Raw genomic sequence first — 23,664 nt, 5'->3', positions numbered from 1 at the left:
AGGGTTTGTGATCATCTGCCTCAAGGGTCTGGTCTCTTCCGCCAGTAACACCAATTATCAGCAGGTGCTCATGAACTGCAGACTGTAAAATACATTTTACATAAGATAATGTAAAGGTTTATGTAAGAAACTCTTTGCTGTAAATACAGAAACATGACATTATAAAATGTTAGGGACAGTCAAGCTCATCTCTAACATTGTGATTCAAGTACCAAAAAATATGGAGCCATTGGAGTTTATTATAAACAAAAATAAAAATGTCCATATGTGTTGATTCATGTAGTATACTGTTTTGGTTGAACTGAGAGAAGGGAAACTCAGTCCCTGCAATGATACAAAAATAACCAAGTCAATCAGCACAGAGTCAATTTTGTATTTAATTTGAACAAAATGGTCATACACTCACATAATGTGAAGCACAGTACTTTTATTGCACAAAACGATATGTGACGAGAAGAAGAACTTTTCTCAATATGGTAACTAGAATACTTTGGGAAAGGTTCAACCTAACATTACACACATTTTCACTACTTCCTGTCAAGTAAACATGAATTAAGGCACTATAATTTCCTCATTATAAAACACCATATCAAACAACATGATAAGGTTGTCACTCTTCATCAGTGAAGCATTTTTACAGACACCATCACACCAAACATCACCATATCGTCTACTCTGCCTCATCATACTCATTCTTTCCTCAGTTCACCTCATCCAGTTCCAAACTACATATACAAACAACATAATTAACTTCATGACATGTCACTATACTCGGGCCGTGTGCATTTTCCGCTGGTGTATCCTGAGGTAGCTCCTTTCTGAGAACCTCTTCCCGCAGTGCATACAGGCAAATGGCCTCTCTCCTGTGTGGACCTTCAGGTGCATCTTCAGCTGGTGCTGGCGGGAGAACCTCTTCTCACACTGGGTACAGCTGTAGGGTTTCTCCCCTGTATGGACTCTCTGGTGCCTATTCAGGCTAGACGATTGAGAAAAACTGGCCCGGCACAGAAGGCAGCCGAATGGTTTCTCCCCTGTGTGCATCCTCTGGTGGATCTCCACCTGTTTGGGGAAACTGAAGGCTTTCCCACAGAACGAACACAGAAAGCGCTTCTCTTTGGCGCTGCCACCTTTACTCATTCCATCTCTACTACTGTCATTTATCAATGGGCTTGTGTAGCCATTTAGTGTTGAGGCACTGGCATTGTCTGAGGTCTGGTTTAACATTAGGAGAGTGTGAGGAGGATGAAGGCCATGGAGTGTCTGTGTTGTCACAGGGTCCATGTTCCAGTTGATAGATCCCATAGAAGGCAGGCTGAAGGAAGCATCTGTCAGGGGGTTAACCTGAGGCGCCATCAGTCTCTCTGAATCACAACTATAGGAGCAGGAAGGAGCATCGCTAGCCGAGTCTGTGTCTGTTCTCATACGGACACCTCCCTGTCCCTGCAGACCAAATCTATGCCTCATCCTGGTTTTGTCCATTTTGTTGTCACGAAGACTAAGTTCGGTTGTGGTTTTGTGTTCGACTGTCTGTTTCTGGTTGCGGTTAACAGTGTTGTTCCCCAGCCCAGAGTTGAGGTCGCTGTCCCATCCACTGACCTCCACTATCTCGGCTCTGGTCCTGGCCTGCTCAGTGATGTTGTCCCCTGGGCCCTTGGTTGCAGCAGTCTGGGTCTGGGAATCCAAGATGGCCGCCCAGTCTCCTCTGTTATCCTCCAACCAATCACCTTCAGGAAAAGGATAAAAAATAGTCTTTACAAACATGGCAGAGAACTCTACATATGGAGTTTTTTGAGTCAATTACATCATCAAGTTTATACATTGTTTGTTGTAATCGTACACTAAGTATACAAAACATTAAGAACACCTGCTCTTTTCATGACAGATTGGCCAGGAGAATCCAGGTGAAATCTATGATTCCTTATTGATGTCACTTGTTAAATCCACTTCAATCATTGTAACTGAAGGGGAGGAGACAGGTTAAATAAGGATTTTTAAACCTTGAGACATGACTTGTGTGCCATTCAGAGGGTGAATGGACAAGACAAAAAAATTGAAGGAGGTATGGTAGTAGGTGCCAGGCGCACCGGTTTGTGTCAAGAACTGCAACGCTACTGTTTTTTTCCAACTCTCAACAGTTTCCCGTCTATATCAACAAAGGTTCACCACCCAAAGGACATCCAGCCAACTTAACACAAGTATGGGAAGCATTGGAGTCAACATGGGCCAGCATCCCTGTGGAACGATTTCGACACCTTGTGGAGTCCATACCATGACGAATTGTGGCAGTTCTGAGGGCAAAAGTGTGTGGGTGGTGCAACTCAATATTAGGAAGGTGTTCCTAATGTTTGGTATACTCAGTTTTATTGATTTAATTTTATGTAGATGCATCACTATTCCTTTTGAAGTATATGTATTATGTTCTGTATACAGTGCCTTGCGAAAGTATTCGGCCCCCTTGAACTTTGCGACCTTTTGCCACATTTCAGGCTTCAAACATAAAGATATAAAACTATTTTTTGTGAAGAATCAACAACAAGTGGGACACAATCATGAAGTGGAACAACATTTATTGGATATTTCAAACTTTTTTAACAAATCAAAAACTGAAAAATTGGGTGTGAGAAATTATTCAGCCCCCTTAAGTTAATACTTTGTAGCGCCACCTTTTGCTGCGATTGCAGCTGTAAGTCGCTTGGGGTATGTCTCTATCAGTTTTGCACATCGAGAGACTGAAATTTTTTCCCATTCCTCCTTGCAAAACAGCTCGAGCTCAGTGAGGTTGGATGGAGAGCATTTGTGAACAGCAGTTTTCAGTTCTTTCCACAGATTCTCGATTGGATTCAGGTCTGGACTTTGACTTGGCCATTCTAACACCTGGATATGTTTATATTTGAACCATTCCATTGTAGATTTTGCTTTATGTTTTGGATCATTGTCTTGTTGGAAGAAAAATCTCCGTCCCAGTCTCAGGTCTTTTGCAGACTCCATCAGGTTTTCTTCCAGATTGGTCCTGTATTTGGCTCCATCCATCTTCCCATCAATTTTAACCATCTTCCCTGTCTCTGCTGAAGAAAAGCAGGCCCAAACCATGATGCTGCCACCACCATGTTTGACAGTGGGGACGGTGTGTTCAGGGTGATAAGCTGTGTTGCTTTTACGCCAAACATAACGTTTTGCATTGTTGCCAAAAAGTTACATTTTGGTTTCATCTGACCAGGGCACCTTCTTCCACATGTTTGGTGTGTCTCCCAGGTGGCTTGTGGCAAACTTTAAATGACACTTTTTATGGATATCTTTAAGAAATGGCTTTCTTCTTGACACTCTTCCATAAAGGCCAGATTTGTGCAATATACGACTGATTGTTGTCCTATGGACAGTCTCCCACCTCAGCTGTAGATCTCTGCAGTTCATCCAGAGTGATCATGGGCCTCTTGGTTGCATCTCTGATCAGTCTTCTCCTTGTATGAGCTGGTCTTGGTAGATTTGCAGTGGTCTGATACTCCTTCCATTTCAATATTATCGCTTGCACAGTGCTCCTTGGGATGTTTAAAGCTTGGGAAATCTTTTTGTATCCAAATCCGGCTTTAAACTTCTTCACAGCAGTATCTCGGACCTGCCTGGTGTGTTCCTTGTTCTTCATGATGCTCTCTGGGCTTTTAACGGACCTATGAGTCTATCATAGTGCAGGTGCATTTATACGGAGACTTGATTACACACAGGTGGATTGTATTTATCATCATTAGTCATTTCGGTCAACATTGGATCATTCAGAGATCCTCACTGAACTTCTGGAGAGAGTTTGCTGCACTGAAAGTAAAGGGGCTGAATAATTTTGCACGCCCAATTTTTCAGTTTTTGATTTGTTAAAAAAGTTTGAAATATCCAATAAATGTCGTTCCACTTCATGATTGTGTCCAACTTGTTGTTGATTCTTCACAAAAAAATAGTTTTATATCTTTATGTTTGAAGCCTGAAATGTGGCAAAAGGTCACAAAGTTCAAGGGGGCCGAATACTTTCGCAAGGCACTGTATGTATGTCTCTCTTACCTTGCTCCCCCATCTTTAGTCCACTCAGCAGGTCAATGCTCTCTGGTCCGTCTTCTATTGTCTCCTCTTTGACCAGCAGCAGGTCAGGCTTCCCATCCTCCATGTCTACTGACTGTAAGAGATACAGAGTGAGATGATGTTGGATCAAGAAATCTTATATGAGCACCCTGCTATGGATCATCTTCTGATTGGGCAATGAGGAATTGCTATGAGTACCATGCAAACATGTTAGGTGATTTGAAATGATGCAAACATGTTTGGTGAATTGCTTACTTGACACTCTTTAAAAGGATAGTTCGGGATTTTGGGAATGAAGCCCTTATCTACTCCCCCAGAGTCAGATTAACTGCTGTATACCATTATTATGTCTCTGCATCCAGTATGCAGGCAGTTAGAGGTAATTTGGAGAGCCTGTGCTAGCTTGCTTAGCGCAAAGAATCAAAGTCTTCGGGTACACCTAGTATGCTAGCTGTACCCAAATACTTCCAGTGTTTACGCTGAGCTAGTTAGCACTTGCTTGCAAAGTTACCTCGAACTTCCTACATACAGAGATGTAAAATGGTTTCCACAACATCATCTGTATCTGGGGAAGTAGATAAAGAGCTTAATTGCCAAAATCTCAAATAAAATCTTTAATGGTTTAATAATTCAAAGTCATGGTCCGAGACTTAAAGGTCCAATGCAGCCATTTTTATCTCAATATAAAATCATTTCTGGGTAACAATTAAGTATCTTACTGCGATTGATTTAAATTAAATAGCTTCTCAGCAAAGAGCAATTTTTCAAGCAAGAATTCAGCTAGGACTGTCTGGGCGTGGTCTGATTGGGGAGGGGAAAATGAAAACTAGCTGTTATTGGTAGAGAGGTTTGGAACGCTATTTCGTATTGGTCTATTAAAGGGATACTTTGGTATTTGGAAATTTCCTACTTAACCAGAGTAAGACGAACTCATGGATACCATTTATTTGTCTCTGCGTGCAATTTGAAGGAAGTTGAAGGTAGCATATCGTTAGCTTAGAGCAATTGCTGGAAATCTATGGGTATCTACTAGCCAGCTCCTCTCAAACGCAGGGAAATAGACCTTCTGACTTCTCCAAAGCTGGGTGGTTGGTAATTTATAGTCTTCCATAGTAATCAATATTTATAAATTTGTTAAAATTACTGATAATCATAAGCAATGAGATTCTATCAACTTCCTGATTTTACGGACTACTTTGGGTTCTGCCAGCGCTTTCTTCCTATGAGACTTGGTGTCGTTTTGAAAACAAAACTCCCGGGGGCAGTCAGCTGTTGTGTACTCTCGTAGCTAAAGTAGCTAACTTGCTTATTGGCAAGTCATCATTAACATTAGATAAATCATGTCAGACTTGGAGGTAGAAGAAGAAGACCATTTTTATTCAGAGACATCTTTATTCGAGACAGAATTTACTGAGGAAGAACATGCGCAGTTGGACGCTGAGCATGCACAGAGGGAGGCTAGACCAGGGGTAGACCAGGGGTTACCAAATTGTTTCACTCGGGGGCCCACATTCCAGCATTGGGGAACATACCGCATATACGTCACGTCTATTTCTATGGGCACAAGCACTGTTCATGACAAACTGCTCACACCCCTCTTGTTGGTGGAGAGAATTGTATAGAATTGCAACAAAATTTATTTTAAAACTGCAACATTTTCTTTGCTCCCCATGACAAAATGTGTAGAATTGCAGGAAATATGCTTTAAACCTGCAAAATTATCTCCACATCTCAATCCTTTCCTTTATTTTCTTTGCATATGACATGAATTCATCCATGAAAAATAAATAAACAATAATGTTGCATACATGGGAGGGCTGCAACCAATTTTCAAAAACAAGAAACAAATAAATAGGTAATTGATCGTATGAATAATGATACATTTGCAGTCACGGAGAAAGAAATGCCAGCATTTCAGTTTCTCATTGTTTACATGATTTGTATGAATTATATTTTATTGATTGGTATAATGATTTGGTATCAATACACGTTTGGTATTAATTACATAGTGTAAATGACATACATTTCCCCCTGTTTTTGTTCACTCTAAGACAGGAGCTTCAAAGCCCAGCATCATCTGATTTACATCTCCAACATTTGCTGACAGTTGTCATTTTTCACTTTATTTATTTATTTCACCTTTATTTAACCAGGTAGGCAAGTTGAGAACAAGTTCTCATTTACAATTGCGACCTGGCCAGGATAAAGCAAAGCAGTTCGACACTTACAACGACACAGAGTTACACATGGAGTAAAACAAACATACAGTCAATAATACAGTATAAACAAGTCTATATACGATGTGAGCAAATGAGGTGAGATAAGGGAGGTAAAGGCAAAAAAAGGCCATGGGGGCAAAATAAATACAATATAGCAAGTAAAACACTGGAATGGTAGATTTGCAATGGAAGAATGTGCAAAGTAGAAATAAAAATAATGGGGTGCAAAGGAGAAAAATAAATAAATAAATTAAATACAGTAGGGAAAGAGGTAGTTGTTTGGGCTAAAATATAGGTGGGCTATGTACAGGTGCAGTAATCTGTGAGCTGCTCTGACAGTTGGTGCTTAAAGCTAGTGAGGGACATAAGTGTTTCCAGTTTCAGTGCTTTTTGTAGTTCGTTCAAGTCATTGGCAGCAGAGAACTGGAAGGAGAGGCGGCCAAAGAAAGAATTGGTTTTGAACCCAAAATATAACTTTTTGGTAAAACCTCAACTCGTCGTGTTGGAGGACAAAGAATGCTGAGTTGCATCCAAAGAACACCATACCTACTGTGAAGCATGGGGGTGGAAACATCATGCTTTGGGGCTGTTTTTCTGCAAAGGGACCAGGACGACTGATCCGTGTAAACTAAAGAATGAATGGGGCCATGTATCGTGAGATTTTGAGTGAAAACCTCCTTCCATCAGCAAGGGCATTGAAGATGAAACGTGGCTGGGTCTCTCAGCATGACAATGATCCCAAACACACTGCCCGGGCAACGAAGGAGTGGCTTCGTAAGAAGCATTTCAAGGTCCTGGAGTGGCCTAGCCAGTCTCCAGATCTCAACCCCATAGAAAATCTTTGGAGGGAGTTGAAAGTCTGTGTTGCCCAGCAACAGCCCCAAAACATCACTGCTCTAGAGGATATTTGCATTGAGGAATGGGCCAAAATACCAGCAACAGTGTGTGAAAACCTTGTGAAGACTTACAGAAAACGTTTGACCTCTGTCATTGCCAACAAAGGGTATATAACAAAGTATTGAGAAACTTTTGTTATTGACCAAATACTTATTTTCCACCATAATTTGAAAATAAATTCATAAAAAATCCTACAATGTGATTTTCTGGATTTTTTTTCTAATTTTGTCTTTCATTGTTGAAGTGTACCTTTGATGAAAACTACAGGCCTCTCTCATCTTTTTAAGTGGGAGAACTTGCACAATTGGTGGCTGACTAAATACTTTTTTTGCCCCACTGTATGTGGGAACTCCTTCAAGACTGTTGGAAAAGCATTCCTCATGAAGCTGGTTGAGAGAATGCCAAGAGTGTGCAAGGCTGTCAAGGCAAAGGGTTGCTACTTTGAAGGTAACTCTGGGTCTTCCTTTCCTGTGGTGGTCCTCATGAGAGCCAGTTTCATCATAGCGGTGGATGGTTTTTGCGACTGCACTTGAAGAAACTTTCAAAGTTCTTGACATTTTCCGCAATTGACTGACCTTCATGTCTTAAATGAATTGATGGCCTGTCAATTCACTTTGCTTATTTGAGCTGTTCTTGCCATAATATGGACTTGGTCTTTAACCAAATAGGACTATATTCTCTATACCACCCCTACCTTGCCACAATACAACTGATTGGCTCAAATGCAAGGAACGAAATTCCACAAATTAACTTTTAACAAGGCACACCTGTTAATTGAAATGCATTCCAGGTGACTGGAATGAAGGAAGCTGGTTGAGAGAATGCCAAGAGTGTGCAAAGCTGTCATCAAGGCAAAGGGTAGCTACTTCGAAGAATCTCAAATATAAAATATATTTGGATTTGTTTCACACTTTTTTGGTTACTACATGATTCCATATGTTTATTTCATAGTTCTGATGTCTTCACTATTATTCTGCAATGTAGAAAACAGTACAAAATTAAAGAAAAACTCTGTAATGAGTTGGTGTGTCCAAACTTATGACAGATAATTTAATTGATCTTCTTAAAGATGGATTGTGGTAGATTGAGAAGCAGCATGCTTAGTTTGTAATTGATTGTTGGAGCCACTGTAATGTGTATTATTTAAATTCTTGTTTAGAACATTCAAAAAAGGGAGGACCATCTCACAAAGTCGGCTTTCAAGGATTTCAAAATAGCTTCCAAGTTCTTTTCAAGCATGAACTTATTATTTGATGATAGGAAAATAGCAAGATAATTCAGACCTTGGTGCCCAAGCTAAATTGAAAACTGAAATTTGGTCTTCAGTGCATCGATAATTTGAGTACTTCTGACTTTTTCTGAAGCCAGCAATCTCTGTATATTCATTGACCAAATTGAGTAGCCCATAATTGACATTTCAGGATTCCTAACAAACATGTCATCTGTGTACATTGCCAGTTGATGCTCATGATTTTCCACCACAATACCTTCAATATCACTTTGTCGTCTTATGGATTCTGCTAATGTTTCTAACGCTAAAACAAAGAGCAAGGGAGTCATCGGACATCCCTACCTTGTGCCCCTCTCCAACATAAAGGAGATATAGAATTTGTTATAACTTCTGCTCTAGGGCTATTTTATATACTGCAGACCCATCTTATACCACTACCAAATCACCCTATACCACCCACCACTGCGACCTGTATGCTCTAGTCGGCTGGCCCTCGTTATATATTCGTCGCCAGACCCACTGGCTCCAGGTAATCTATAAGTCTATGCTAGGTAAAGCTCCCCCTTATCTCAGTTGTACCTTGTCAGCTCGGGGTTTTGCTTCTTGTAAAGCAGATTAATGTGCTTAATTTTAACAAGTTATGTGGCCACTTTTTAGTTGTGATACAAACCTTATTAAAACATATAGGCCTATGGGCTTGACTACATGAGGTGTGTGACTGAATCAAAAAAAGTTGTTAAAAAATGCATTGTTTCTTATGCTAAGGCATCATTCACAAGTGATAGGCTAATATTGTCACCCATCAGACTATTCTTAATTGAATCTTGTCTTTACATATACTAACATCTACATTTAAGTCATTTAGCAGACGCTCTTATCCAGAGCGACTTACAAATTGGTGAATTCACCTTCTGACATCCAGTGGAACAGCCACTTTACAATAGTGCATCTAAATCATTTAAGGGGGGGGGTGAGAAGGATTACTTTATCCTATCCTAGGTATTCCTTGAAGAGGTGGGGTTTCAGGTGTCTCCGGAAGGTGGTGATTGACTCCGCTGTCCTGGCGTCGTGAGGGAGTTTGTTCCACCATTGGGGGGCCAGAGCAGCGAACAGTTTTGACTGGGCTGAGCGGGAACTGTACTTCCTCAGTGGTAGGGAGGCGAGCAGGCCAGAGGTGGATGAACGCAGTGCCCTTGTTTGGGTGTAGGGACTGATCAGAGCCTGGAGGTACTGTGGTGCCGTTCCCCTCACAGCTCCGTAGGCAAGCACCATGGTCTTGTAGCGGATGCGAGCTTCAACTGGAAGCCAGTGGAGAGAGCGGAGGAGCGGGGTGACATGAGAGAACTTGGGAAGGTTGAACACCAGACGGGCTGCGGCGTTCTGGATGAGTTGTAGGGGTTTAATGGCACAGGCAGGGAGCCCAGCCAACAGCGAGTTGCAGTAATCCAGACGGGAGATGACAAGTGCCTGGATTAGGACCTGCGCCGCTTCCTGTGTGAGGCAGGGTCGTACTCTGCGGATGTTGTAGAGCATGAACCTACAGGAACGGGCCACCGCCTTGATGTTAGTTGAGAACGACAGGGTGTTGTCCAGGATCACGCCAAGGTTCTTAGCGCTCTGGGAGGAGGACACAATGGAGTTGTCAACCGTGATGGCGAGATCATGGAACGGGCAGTCCTTCCCCGGGAGGAAGAGCAGCTCCGTCTTGCCGAGGTTCAGCTTGAGGTGGTGATCCGTCATCCACACTGATATGTCTGCCAGACATGCAGAGATGCGATTCGCCACCTGGTCATCAGAAGGGGGAAAGGAGAAGATTAATTGTGTGTCGTCTGCATAGCAATGATAGGAGAGACCATGTGAGGTTATGACAGAGCCAAGTGACTTGGTGTATAGCGAGAATAGGAGAGGGCCTAGAACAGAGCCCTGGGGGACACCAGTGGTGAGAGCGCGTGGCGAGGAGACAGATTCTCGCCACGCCACATGGTAGGAGCGACCTGTCAGGTAGGACGCAATCCAAGCGTGGGCCGCGCCGGAGATGCCCAACTCGGAGAGGGTGGAGAGGAGGATATGATGGTTCACAGTATCGAAGGCAGCCGATAGGTCTAGAAGGATGAGAGCAGAGGAGAGAGAGTTAGCTTTAGCAGTGCGGAGCGCCTCCGTGATACAGAGAAGAGCAGTCTCAGTTGAATGACTAGTCTTGAAACCTGACTGATTTGGATCAAGAAGGTCATTCTGAGAGAGATAGCGGGAGAGCTGGCCAAGGACGGCACGTTCAAGAGTTTTGGAGAGAAAAGAAAGAAGGGATACTGGTCTGTAGTTGTTGACATCGGAGGGATCGAGTGTAGGTGTTTTCAGAAGGGGTGCAAATCTCGTTCTCTTGAAGACGGAAGGGACGTAGACAGCGGTCAGGGATGAGTTGATGAGCGAGGTGAGGTAAGGGAGAAGGTCTCCGGAAATGGTCTGGAGAAGAGAGGAGGGGATAGGGTCAAGCGGGCAGGTTGTTGGGCGGCCGGCCGTCACAAGAAGCGAGATTTCATCTGGAGAGAGAGGGGAGAAAGAGGTCAGAGCACAGGGTAGGGCAGTGTGAGCAGAACCAGCGGTTTCGTTTGACTTAGCAAACGAGGATCGGATGTCGTCGACCTTCTTTTCAAAATGGTTGACGAAGTCATCTGCAGAGAGGGAGGAGGGGGGGAGGGGGAGGAGGATTCAGGAGGGAGGAGAAGGTGGCAAAGAGCTTCCCAGGGTTAGAGGCAGATGCTTGGAATTTAGAGTGGAAGAAAGTGGCTTTAGCAGCAGAGACAGAGGAGGAAAATGTAGAGAGGGGGGAGTGAAAGGATGCCAGGTCCGCAGGGAGGCGAGTTTTCCTCCATTTCCGCTCGGCTGCCCGGAGCACTGTTCTGTGAGCTCGCAATGAGTCGTCGAGCCACGGAGCGGGAGGGGAGGACCGAGCCGGCCTGGAGGATAGGGGACATAGAGAGTCAAAGGATGCAGAAAGGGAAGAGAGGAGGGTTGAGGAGGCAGAATCAGGAGATAGGTTGGAGAAGGTTTGAGCAGAGGGAAGAGATGAGGTTAGTGGAAGAACAGCATCTAGTAAAGATGAGGTCGAGCGTATTGCCTGCCTTGTGAGTAGGGGGGGAAGGTGAGAGGGTGAGGTCAAAAGAGGAGAGGAGTGGAAAGAAGGAGGCAGAGAGGAATGAGTCAAAGGTAGACGTGGGGAGGTTAAAGTCGCCCAGGACTGTGAGAGGTGAGCCGTCCTCAGGAAAGGAGCTTATCAAGGCATCAAGCTCATTGATGAACTCTCCGAGGGAACCTGGAGGGTGATAAATGATAAGGATGTTAAGCTTGAAAGGGCTGGTAACTGTGACAGCATGGAATTCAAATGAGGCGATAGACAGATGGGTAAGGGGAGAAAGAGAGAATGACCACTTGGGAGAGATGAGGTTCCCGGTGCCACCACCCCGCTGACCAGAAGCTCTCGGGGTGTGCGAGAACACGTGGGCGGACGAAGAGAGAGCAGTAGGAGTAGCAGTGTTATCTGTGGTGATCCATGTTTCCGTCATAATAATATATGTGTGAAATTTTGATTTATTAAAATTTTTGTTTTGATTTAGAATGGACCATTATCATGCACCTGTATCAAAACAGGGTCAGCGGGGAAAAATATGTCATCTATACACTTAAAAAGCGAATGGAGGACGCTTTTCCCCGTGGTTTATTTTCATGTCAGCCAGGTAGGCTATACTCCTGTTGTAAATATAAGCAATGTGCTTAATATTAGGAAAGTTGAGAAATAGATATAGTAGGCCGAGCCTATATAAAACTGATCCTCCTCTTTTCAGTAGAGGCCCTCACTCTGTTTTCTCATGCAATTGCAAAGCCTTTTGAAATGTTGCACAACATGAGCTCATGGGCTCTCATGAAGTGGTTTGATTAGATTTTCGAAAAACATTTGCATTGTTTTCAGTGTGATTAGAGGGACAATAGAGTGCTGAGTACAAGGCAGTTAGCAAGTTTGGTAGGCTACTAATGACCATCAGCAGCAGCAGAGCTTGGATTACTGTGACTAAAAGATCACATGGAATTTGACTGCCTTCGTGACTCGTGATTGCCGGTGTGACGGTAATACTGCAACAGTTCTAGGCTTACCTCTATTTCTACAACCAACTTTACCTGAATGTGATCAGATAAAATGTTATCTATTGTCACTGATTGTAAGTTGGACCGAAAAAACTGGAGTAGACCTTGTGGACTGGAGAGTAAAATGTATACTGTCTACTGGATGGAGTATTCACCAGATGTCTACAAGCCCATTGTTATTGATCATATCTAATAGTAATGTTATAGATTTTGTAGCTGGAAAGGCTTTCTTACTTGATCTGTCCTCCAAATTCAATATTTGATTAAAATCTCCTCCTATAATACATGGTATTTCTGGGAAATTGTGTAGTCGACACTGAATATCAGGAAAAAAAGCAAAGACATATCCTCATTATTTTATTTTATATTTTATTTACCTTTATTTATCTCGGCAAGTCAGTTAAAAACAAATTCTTATTTACAATGACGGCCTACCCCGGCCAAATCCTAACCTGGACGACACTGGGTCAATTGTGTGCCGCCCTATGGGACTCCCAATCACGGCCCGTTGTGATACAGTCCAGGATCGAACCAGGGTCTGTAGTGACGCCTCTAGTACTGAGATGCAATGTCTTAGACCGTTGCGCCACTCAGGAGCCCATAAATATTCACAATAAGCACTTCTGCATTGCCCAATATAACATGTTGGAAAATAAACCAACTGTTGAGCTCAACATTCCCAAGACTTTATCTTGTGTTTAATAGTATTCAAAAACTGATTTAGACCAGGATGAGAGAGAACAATGTAATGTGTTGAAATGTGGTGTGTTTTGTTGTTGGTAGAGTGTGGTGTGTTGTAAAAAAAAAGGCTTTTCTCTGAGTAGAAATGCTGATGGAGGATCAGGGCCCAGATTCACAAAACCTTCTTAAGAATAAATGTATTCTTAAAACCTCTACAGGATCGGTGGGTTCCACGTGGGACGTTTGAGCTAATGTAGGCTAATGTGATTAGCATGAAGTTGTAAGTAACAAGAAAATTTCCCATAGACATATCTGATATTTGCAGAAAGTTTAAATTATTTTTAATGTAACTGCACTGCCCAATTTACAGTAGCAATTACAGTGAAAAAATACAATGCTATTGTTTGAGGAGAGTGCACAGTTATTAACTTGAAAAGGTATTTATAAACCAATTATGCACATGTGGGCCGTCTTGATACAACATTTTGAACAGATATGCAATGGTTAATTTGATCACACTAATACTTTGCACATACACTGCTTCTATCTAGTGGCCAAAATCTAAATTGTGCCAGGGCTGGAATAATACATTATGGCCTTTTTCTTGCATTTCAAAGATGACGGTACAAATAAAATACAAAGAAAACATGTTTTTTTCTTTGTATTATCTTTTACCAGATCTAATGTGTTATATTATCCTACATTAATTTAAAATTTCCACAAACTTCAAAGTGTTTCCTTTCAAATGGTATCAAGAATATGCATATCCTGGCATCAGGTCCTGAGCTATAGACAGTTAGATTTGGGTATGTCATTTTAGGAAAACATTTTAAAAAAGGGGCGGATCCTTAAGTTAACTGCCATTTTTTCCTTAACTATAGACTTAAGAAGAAAGTTAAGCAAAGTTTCTATTCCTCAAAAAGGTTATTGGAAATGTTTTTGTGCTATTTCTTATGTTTCTCCTAAGAAGAAAATAGATTTTTGAAAATAAACTTATTGCAAACGTTATTAACTTCTTTGGGACTGGGGGGCAGTATTAAGTAGCTTGAATAAAAAGGTGCCCAGAGTAAACTGCCTGCTACTCAGGCCCAAAAGCAAGAATATGCATATAATTAGTAGATTTGGACAGAAAACACTCTGAAGTTCCTAAAACAGTTTCAATGATGTCTGTGAGTATAACAGAACTCATATGGCAGGCTAAAACCTGAGAAAAAAATAATCCAACCAGGAAGTGGGAAATCTGAGGTTTGTAGTTTTTCAAGTTATTGCCTATCGAATATACAGTGTCTATGGGGTCATATTGCACTTCCTAAGGCTTCCACTAGATGTCATCAGTCTTTAGAACCTTGTTTAAGGCTTCTACTGTGAATGGGGAGAGAAAGAGAGCTGATTCAAGCAGGTGTCTGGCAGAGTGCCATGAGCTGATCACGTGTGCGCCCATGAGCTGATCACGAATGCGCCCGTGAGAGGTAGCTGCATTCCATTGCATTTCTAAAGACAAAGGAATTCTCCGGTTGGAACATTATTGAAGATTTATGTTAAAAACATCCTAAAGATTGATTATATACATCGCTTGACAAGTTTCCATGAACTGTAATAGAACTTTTTTGACATTTCGTCTGAACAAGTGATCGCGCATTATGCATTTGGATTACTGGGCTAAACGCGCGAACAAAAAGGAGGTATTTGGACATAAATTATGGACTTTATCAAACAAAACAAACATTTATTGTGGAACTGGGATGCCTGGGAGTGCATTCCGATCAAGATCATAAAAGGTAAGTGAATATTTATAATGCTATTTCTGACTTTTCTGACACGTCTCCTTCTTTGGAAATGGCTGGATGTATTTCTGTGACTAGCGCTGACCTAACATAATCGCAAGGTGTGCTTTCGCCGTAAAGCCATTTTGAAATCTGACACAGCGGTTGCATTAAGGAGAAGTTTATCTATATTTCCATGTGTAACACTTGTATCTTTTATCAATGTTTATTATGAGTATTTCTGTAATTTGATGTGGCTCTCTGCACTTTCACCGGATGTTTGTTTGAGACAATGCATTTCTGATCATAACACAATTTCAAATGAGGTTTTTGGACATAAAGATGAACTTTATCGAACAAAACACACATCTATTGTGTAACATGAAGTCCTGTGAGTGCCAGCTGATGAAGATCATCAAAGGTTAGTGATGAATTTAATTGCTATTTCTGATTTTTGTGAGCCCTCTCCTTGGCTGGAAAATGGCTGTATGGTTTTCCGTGACTAGGTGCTAACCTAACATAATCATTTGATGTGCTTTCGCCATAAAGCCTATTTGAAATTGGAAACTGTGGCTGGATTTACTAGAAGTTCATCTTTAAAATGGTGTAAAATACTTGTATGTTTGAGGAATTTCAATTATTGGATTTCTGTTGTTTTGAATTTGGCACCCTGAAATTTCACTGGCTGTTGGCGAGGTGGGACCCACATATCGCAGAGAAGTTAATTCCAAGATAGCTAAACCCTTGTCTTAAACTCAGGGCAGTGAGAGAAAAAACTAATGAAAGCAATTGAACATGTTTAATTCACTCAAACTTCATCGGAAAGTGAATATTTAAACCAAAGAACATGTTTTGGTGATCTCAGTACAAAATATGCTAACATGATTGCCACTAAAATGGTTGCCTAGCAACAAACATCTTAAGAGGATTCCTAAGAAGATATTTGAGAAACTCGTCAGAACATCGTGATTTCTTAAGATATTGTTGAGGAATTGCACCTACTATCTTATGAACTTTAATTATTTTTTCTTAATAAGACAGTTCTTAAGTTTTGGTAAGTGTTTTGTGAATCTGGGCCCAGGTCCCCACCAGTCTATATATTAATATTCATTATGATCTAAAAGGCACAACTGATCTTAGACCAGGACTACTACTCTAAGAGGTTTTGTGGATAGGGGCACTTACCTAATAGCATTCAGGCATTAATTCACAGTGGACTCACCTCAGTGTGACTGTGTGTGGTCATATGCTGCTCAGCTGGTTCCTCTGTGGGTTCAGGAGGTGGTGTAGTCTGGTTGTCCTCCATGACCATGGTCCCCTCAGGGTTCCCCAGACCCTCCTCATACCCCTCCTCCTTCACCAGCAGCACCTCTGGACTCTCCTCCTCCTGGAAGAGACAGGTGATACAGATTACACAGACATACACTCCCTCAGGTACATACACAAAGATAATAAACACACTTTCAACATGGTGTTTACCCATCCCAACGTTGTTTGAGTCCTATACTGTAGAATGACTTCATTGTTTTTAAACCCATCTTCTTGAACTGCACTGTTGGTTAAAAACTTCTTATGGCTGAAATCCCGCTACCGGGATCGATATGACAACAGCCAGTGAAAGTACAGGGCGCCAAATTCAAACGACAGAAATCTCATATTTAAAATTCCTCAAACATCCAAGTATTTTACACCATTTTAAAGGTAAACTTGTTGTTAATACCACCACAGTGTCCGATTTCAAAAGTGCTTTACAGCGACAGCACACCAAACGATTATGTTGGGTCACCACCTCGTCACAGAAAAACACAGCCATTTTTCCAGCCAAAGAGAGGAGTCACAAAAAGCAGAAATAGAGAGAAAAATTAATAACTAACCTTTGATGATCTTCATCAGATGACACTCATAGGACTTCATGTTACACAATACATGTATGTTTTGTTCGATAAAGTTCATATATATATCCAAAAATCTCAGTTTACATTGGCACATTATGTTCAGTAGTTCCAAAACATCCAGTGATTTTGCAGAGAGCCACATCAATTTACAGAAAAACTCATAATAAACATTGATAAATGATACAACTGTTATGCATAGAATTATAGATACACTTCTCCTAAATGCAACCGCTGTGTCAGATTCCAAAATTATTTTACGGCGAAAGCACACCATGCAATAATCTGAGTTCATCGCTCAGACAACAAAACAAGCCAAACAGTCACCCGCCATGTTGTGGAGTCAACAGAAGTCAGAAATAGCATTATAAATATTCACTTACCTTTGATGATCTACATCAGAATGCATTCCCAGGAATCCCAGTTCCACAATAAATGTTTGTTTTGTTCGATAAAGTCCATCATTTATGTCCAAATACCTCCTTTTGTTAGCGCGCTTAGTAAACAAATCCAAACTCACGAGGCGTGGGCAAGTCCAGGCGAAAGTTCAGATGAAAAGTTATATTACAGTTCGTAGAAACTTGCCAAACGATGTATACAATCAATCTTTAGGATGTTTTTAACATAAATCTTCAATATTGTTCCAACCGGAGAATTCCTTTGTCTTTAGAATTGCAATGGAATGCAGGTCGCTCTCACGTGAGCGCACGTGATCAGCTCCTTACTCAATCAGCTCTCATTCGCCCCCACTTCACAGTAGAAGCCTCAAACAAGGTTCTAAATACTGTTAACATCTAGTGGAAGCCTTAGGAAGTGCAATATGACCCCATAGACACTGTATATTTGATAGGTAATGACTTGAAAAACTACAAACCTCAGATTTCCCACTTCCTGGTTGGATTATTTTTTTCTCAGGTTTTAGCCTGCCATATGAGTTCTGTTATACTCACAGACATCATTCAAACAGTTTTAGAAACTTCAGAATGTTTTCTATCCAAATCTACTAATTATATGCATATTCTAGCTTTTGGGCCTAAGTAGTGGGCAGTTTACTCTGGGCACCTTTTTATCCAAGCTACTTAATTCTGCCCCCAGCCATAAACTTTGTTTATGTATTAAGGGCTTGTAAGTAAGCATTTCACAGTAAAGTCTACAACTGTTGTATTTGACACGTGACAAATAAAGTTTGATTAAATTTGAAATATGTTGAGGGTAAATATGATAAGCTATGATTAGTCAAAAGGCATCATCAGACAAACCTGACAACTCTTTTGATGTGTAGAAGTGTTCGGTATTGGTTGTCCCTAATTAACTCAGCCACACAATAAGAATTGGCTATATAGTAAACGTTAATGAAAACAAAAATGCGCTTTTTGGTTTTATTTCAAGATTAGGGTTAGGCATAAGGTATATCAGTGTAGTTAAGTTTAGTTTTAAAATCACATTTTAAGAAGATACATTTTTGAAATAGGCAGGGTTTAGTCATAATAATGAAAGTCTTAGAATGAAATGTCCCATTTTGTGTTTATTAAACATAAACAAGTTTTAAATACACCATATGAAAACCACACATACACACAATTGCATTCAATTTCTCATTACAAGTGTCTTAAGAAAAACATTAAGTAGTTGAATAGAAGTAATGAAACAGGCATTTGTGAAAATTATATAGGCTACACAGTACAAACACAACATCTAACAGATTTTTTTAGGCTGAAATATGCCATATATAACACAATATTCAACCCAGAAATATTCAACACTGAAATCTATTACTCTTGTTATCTTTATGCTGACAACAATGAAAATGAATCTGTCTTTAATGAAGAGTTTGATCTAAACGTCAGAAGCTATCGAGTGGAAGGGTTACTTTCTATGCTATTGAGTGGAATGGTTTTTCTGCTGGTGTATCCTGAGGTAGCTCCTCTCTGAGAACCTCTTCCTGCAGTGCGTACAGGCGAATGGCCTCTCTTCCGTGTGAACCTTAAGGTGCATCTTCAGCTGGTGCTGGCGGGAAAACCTCTTCTCACAGTGGGGGCAACTGAATGGTTTCTCCCCTGTGTGGACCCTCTGGTGCCTCTTCAGGTCACCAGCCTGAGCGAAGCGCATTTGACACTGGGTACAGCTGAAGGGTTTCACCCCTGTGTGGACCCTCTGGTGCCTCTTCAGGTTGCCAGCCTCGGCAAAGCACATATGACACTGGGTACAGCTGAAGGGTTTCTCTCCTGTGTGGACCCTCTGGTGGATCTCCACCTTCTGGGGGCAGCTGAAACCTTTGTTACAGAACATGCAGAGGAACCGTTTCTCTTTATTATTGCCAGATGTGCCCCCCCCTCCCTGAGCCAGGGCTATAACCCTGTCATTTGAGTTCAATGCCTGATCGAAAAGAACGCTGCCATGTGAATCGGAAAGTGCCTTCGACGTGAATACGGCATTGTGATCCCTGAACGAGTGTAAAGGAGAGTGGGTCGCGACATTTAGACATTTTGTATCTAAGCTTCCCCTGTAATCAAAGAAATCCCTGTTCTGTGAGTGTCCATCTTCTAAGTGACTATCTGCATTCCATGTGGGAGGAGCGTCGCCCTCCACTTTCACAGTCACCTCATCTACCACTATAACCTCCCCTTTCTTATCTAGACACCCTTCAGAGTATACACTACTACTGTCCCGGTTCAAGTCCCCTCTAGACAGATCAGTCTGTGTCTCTAAACCCAAGAGCATGTTGCCAGGGTCCATCTCTGTAGCGTAAGAACAAGATGGATCACCGCCAGTGTCTAACGTGTCACCATCTCCACGGGAATTAACTGTCCCCTGGCTCTGGTGAAATACCAGAAAGTATTCTGAGCCGGGAACAGGTGGACAGCCCAGTCTCTCTGGGTCTGATCTGTGGTCAGATCCTGGTTTTAAGGGCCTTTGTGTTACAGTTAAAGTCTCGGTGTCTGACTCTGACTTGAGGACGGCGTTCAGCGTTCCACTGACCTCCGTGATTCTGCGTCGGGTCTTGGCCTTCGGCGCAGCGGCGAGTTCCTCACAGGCTACAGAAGGCGACACTCCAAACATTGCTCCAGTCTGGTGCCGTGGGTCCTTCTCTCGTTCAGTCCTCTCCAGCTTGACCCCAGGACCTGCTGCATTTTCATCTGCAGACTGACAAGAAAAGGAGTGGTTATTAATGTTGTTGGGATGTGAGCAAATGAATAGCTGAGGGAAGCATTTCTGAAATAAACAGGCCACATTTGATGTACTGTAATTTTTATGTAATACTATGACACTTACCTCTATCACAATAACATGCTGGGTTGAGGTTCCACTCCCCTCATCAATGGTGATTGGTTGGTCATCTCTCCATGTATTATGTCCCGCTGGTTTCACAGAACTCCTGTAGCCTCCTGTGAGATGGGCTTCACCTGAGAGGGATTGGGGGAAAGGGGATGGTTAGCTACTGTTAATGCTGAATGCTATATTATACACTATTGACATTTTTGACACTGTCTACAATTGGCAAGGATGTGAGGTAACACTTCTTGATTTACTATGTATTGATCATTGTATTAAGTTCCATGCCTCATATTGTTTTCAATTAGTAAATAATAGGAAATGCCAGTAAATCAAGAATCTGGATAGAATATGATAGTGTCTTTCTGCAAGTTTGCTAAGTAACCTGGGGAATTATTGCATACAATTCCAAAACTGACCAAGACTCAATTCTGGTTAACCATATGTGATCGGGACGACAGGCCCCGTAGCCTCCGCCTTCTGCAAAATGTACCTCTTGCCATTCCTTTGTATCGGTCGAGAATCTTGACACTACTGGGACGACTGGCGAGTGCGCGCTCTCGCGTTCTCTCTGCGCGCTCCCGTGTCACCTTCATTTCAAGTAGCTGTAGTTTCCTCCGCAATGCCCTGCTTTCATTCTGGCTTTGAGTTATTTCCAAACGAAACACTGCATAGTCGTCGTCTACGAGTTTACAGATGTCTGCCACGGCTGCATTCGCTAGCACCTCCATGATGGAGGCTATTTGAGTGTGAAAACCCATAGGCCTACTGTTAGCCATTGTTGTTAGCAGCTAGCTAACGTTCCCTTGATAACATCTATCAACCAAGTCCTGTCTCCAACGCGAATTAAACACTGCCCGAGGTAAGTATGTTATGCTGTGCAGTTATAAGTAATATTTTAAGTTCCAAGGTGATAAATGTCTAAATAACATTAAAAACGCTGCCGCGGATATTGTTCTTGGTTACTGTTGACTTCCGTTTACACTTCTTCAGTGGTTTTTAAATGGCGGTTGGCAACCAACTTTAGTGATGCATTACCGCAACCAAATGAACTGGAGTGTGGACCAGAGACAGAGAAGGTCTAAAGCCTCGTTCACATCTGTAGTGTCTTAACACTTAGTACTTATTTATATAATAAGAAAGACTCTGAATTACAAGCAATTGAACTGGAGCTTCATATTTACTCAAACGAGTTAGTACCAGAATAACATAGAATAACACTGCGCATGACCAAGGGTGCTCCATCCTTAAAGGGGACATCAGTAATTAACATAACATTCCTTCTCTTATACAATCAGAGTTACTTTTACCAAACCACAACTGAAACATTTCCCAGAACTTGTTGTAGTTATTTTGCATCTTTTAATTTGAACTTGAACAGTTCATTTTTGTTTGTTTGTTTATACGTTTAGTCTGTCTGGTGGACGGTGCCTTCGTTCTGGGTAGCGCCTCGGATTGTCTGGAGGCTCTTGAACATCCTCAGTGTGTGCTTGTTCCATTATAGCTTCTGCTATAGCAGCACCTTCATCAACACGTTCCCTTCTTTCAGCCTGGGGTCTCTCTACTGCCCCACCGTCCTCTACAGTTCCCTGTGTGTCACTCTCAGGATCTCTCTGTGCCTGTTCTCTCTCGATTGTTGTGCTGTTTTCCGTGGAATGCATTTGGTTAATGTGACGCCGCCACATTATGTCTGGACTCACTTGAACCTGGTAAGTTCTGGGTCCCGTTTGTGTGTGTACGGTCCCTCTTGTCCATTTCCCTCCTCTTCTGTAGTCTCGCACCATCACTTCCTGTCCTGTTTGGAGATGGCGCTCCCGGCCACCAGAGAGCATCTTGGCTTGTTTGTTCAGCACTTCATTACGCCTGTTTGGCTTCATGATGTCCAGCTGTGTGCGGAGAGGCCTCCCGAACATCAGTGTGGCTGGGCTTTCATTTGTCGTGGCATGTGGGGTGTTTCGGTAGGAGGCCAGGAACTTGGCCAGTTTTGTTTGGAAAGTCCCTTCGTCTCTTTTTGCTGCACGGAGTCCTTGCTTTAGGGTTTGCACAAAGCATTCTGCCAGCCCATTGGTGGCAGGGTGGTACGGAGCTGAGGTTGAGTGTTTGATTCCATTTACTGACATGAATCTTGTAAACTCGTCACTTACAAACGCTTGCCAGCTGCAGCGGCAAACCGAAGCTGTCCTGAGACACTATCGTCTGAGCTGAGGTGGAGGAGTCAGTGCAAAACACCTCTAGCCATTTGGAATGGGCATCAACTATAACCAGAAACATGTGCTTTTCAAAAGGACCAGCGTGGTCTATATGAATTCTCTGCCATGGCTCTGTGGGACATTCCCATGGGTGGGCTGGGACTGGAGCAGGCATGTGAAGGGTTTCCAAACATCTGCTACAGTTCTTTGCCATGTTTTCTATCTGTTGATTCAGATCTGGCCACCAGAAGTGGCTCCTTGCGAGCAGCTTCATTTTGACAATTCCAACATGACCTTCATGTAGTTGCTGCAAAACTAGATGTTGGCATTTCTGGGGTATCATGACTCTCATTCCCCACATCAAACATCCTTGGTACGTTGTAATTTCGTTTCTCCGCTGGAAATACGGAGTCAGCTCCTTTCTGCCAGTAGCTGGCCATCCTGACATGGTGTAGGTGTACACTTTTGACAAGGTCACATCTTTCCTTGTCTCCTGTTTGGTAACTGTGCTTGTGACTGGTAGTGCCTCGACCTGAGCGGTATGGAACATGTCCACTGCATCCACCCTCCTTTGTCTTTCTCTTGCCCACGGCAGTCTGGATAATCCATCTGCATTTGTGTGGAGGGATGACGGCTTAAACTCAATGTCATACATATGACTGGCAAGGAACAGGGCATATCGCTGTAACCTGGCTGATGTTATTGCCGGAATGCCTTCCTTTGGACTGTAATTGGAAAGCAATGGCTGGTGATCTGTAACCAGTGTGAAACGCTTGCCATATAGGTATGGGTGGAATTTCTTGACGCCCCACACTAGTGCCAGTGCTTCTTTGTCGATTTGTGAGTAGTTTTTCTCTGCATCATTCAATGTTCGTGATGCGAATGCAACTGGCCTCTCTGACCCATCTTTCAGTGTGTGTGAAAGGACGGCCCCTAAGCCATAAGAGGACGCATCACAAGCCAACTTCACTGGCATTTCAGGGTCGTAATGCGTCAGGACCTGTTCAGATGTTATGAGCCGTTTTGCCTCCAAAAAATGCATTTTCAAACTGCTCTGTCCACCGCCATGTCCTATTCTTTTCCAGGAGCTGATTTAGAGGCTGGAGTACTGCTGAAAGGTTTGGGAGGAATCTTCTGTAGTAATTGATCAGTCCCGTGAAAGATCTCACTTCTGTGATATTTTGTGGTCGTGGTGCCTGTACCACTGCCTCAATTTTGTCCTGTGTTTTGTGCAATCCATTGCAGTCAATCTCATGTCCACAGAAGATAATCTTGTCTTTGAAGAACTCACACTTCTCTAAGTTTGCCTGTAGACCA

The 23,664-nt window shown here is 42.3% G+C and overlaps 1 protein-coding gene across 1 annotated transcript; it reads right to left on the bottom strand.

Moving 5' to 3' along the window:
• Positions 1-404: 404 nt before the first annotated feature.
• On the bottom strand, positions 405-20,937 carry LOC135507658 (zinc finger protein 579-like). Its single transcript, XM_064927247.1, has 6 exons — positions 20,652-20,937; positions 20,159-20,289; positions 19,865-20,029; positions 16,216-16,380; positions 4,048-4,159; positions 405-1,724 (listed from the first exon to the last, which is right to left on the bottom strand). Exons 1-6 carry the CDS (start codon positions 20,935-20,937, stop codon positions 766-768), a joined length of 1,818 nt encoding a protein of 605 aa, XP_064783319.1. The 3' UTR covers positions 405-765.
• Positions 20,938-23,664: the final 2,727 nt, after the last annotated feature.

Source organism: Oncorhynchus masou, chromosome 21 (assembly GCF_036934945.1).
Source record: "Oncorhynchus masou masou isolate Uvic2021 chromosome 21, UVic_Omas_1.1, whole genome shotgun sequence".
Taxonomy (NCBI): Eukaryota; Metazoa; Chordata; class Actinopteri; order Salmoniformes; family Salmonidae; genus Oncorhynchus; species Oncorhynchus masou.
This window is presented reverse-complemented; position numbering and strand designations above follow the sequence as displayed.

What these genes read in the sequence shown, in the direction of transcription:
- LOC135507658 (XM_064927247.1), bottom strand. Translation starts at nt 20,937, where the DNA reads ATGGCTAACAGTAGGCCTATGGGTTTTCACACTCAAATAGCCTCCATC. An exon ending in ATACAAAGGAATGGCAAGAG is followed by an intron (nt 20,290 to 20,651) that starts GTACATTTTGCA and finishes AATCCCTCTCAG; the next exon opens with GTGAAGCCCATCTCACAGGA. An exon ending in CCCGACGCAGAATCACGGAG is followed by an intron (nt 16,381 to 19,864) that starts GTCAGTGGAACG and finishes TGTCTCTTCCAG; the next exon opens with GAGGAGGAGAGTCCAGAGGT.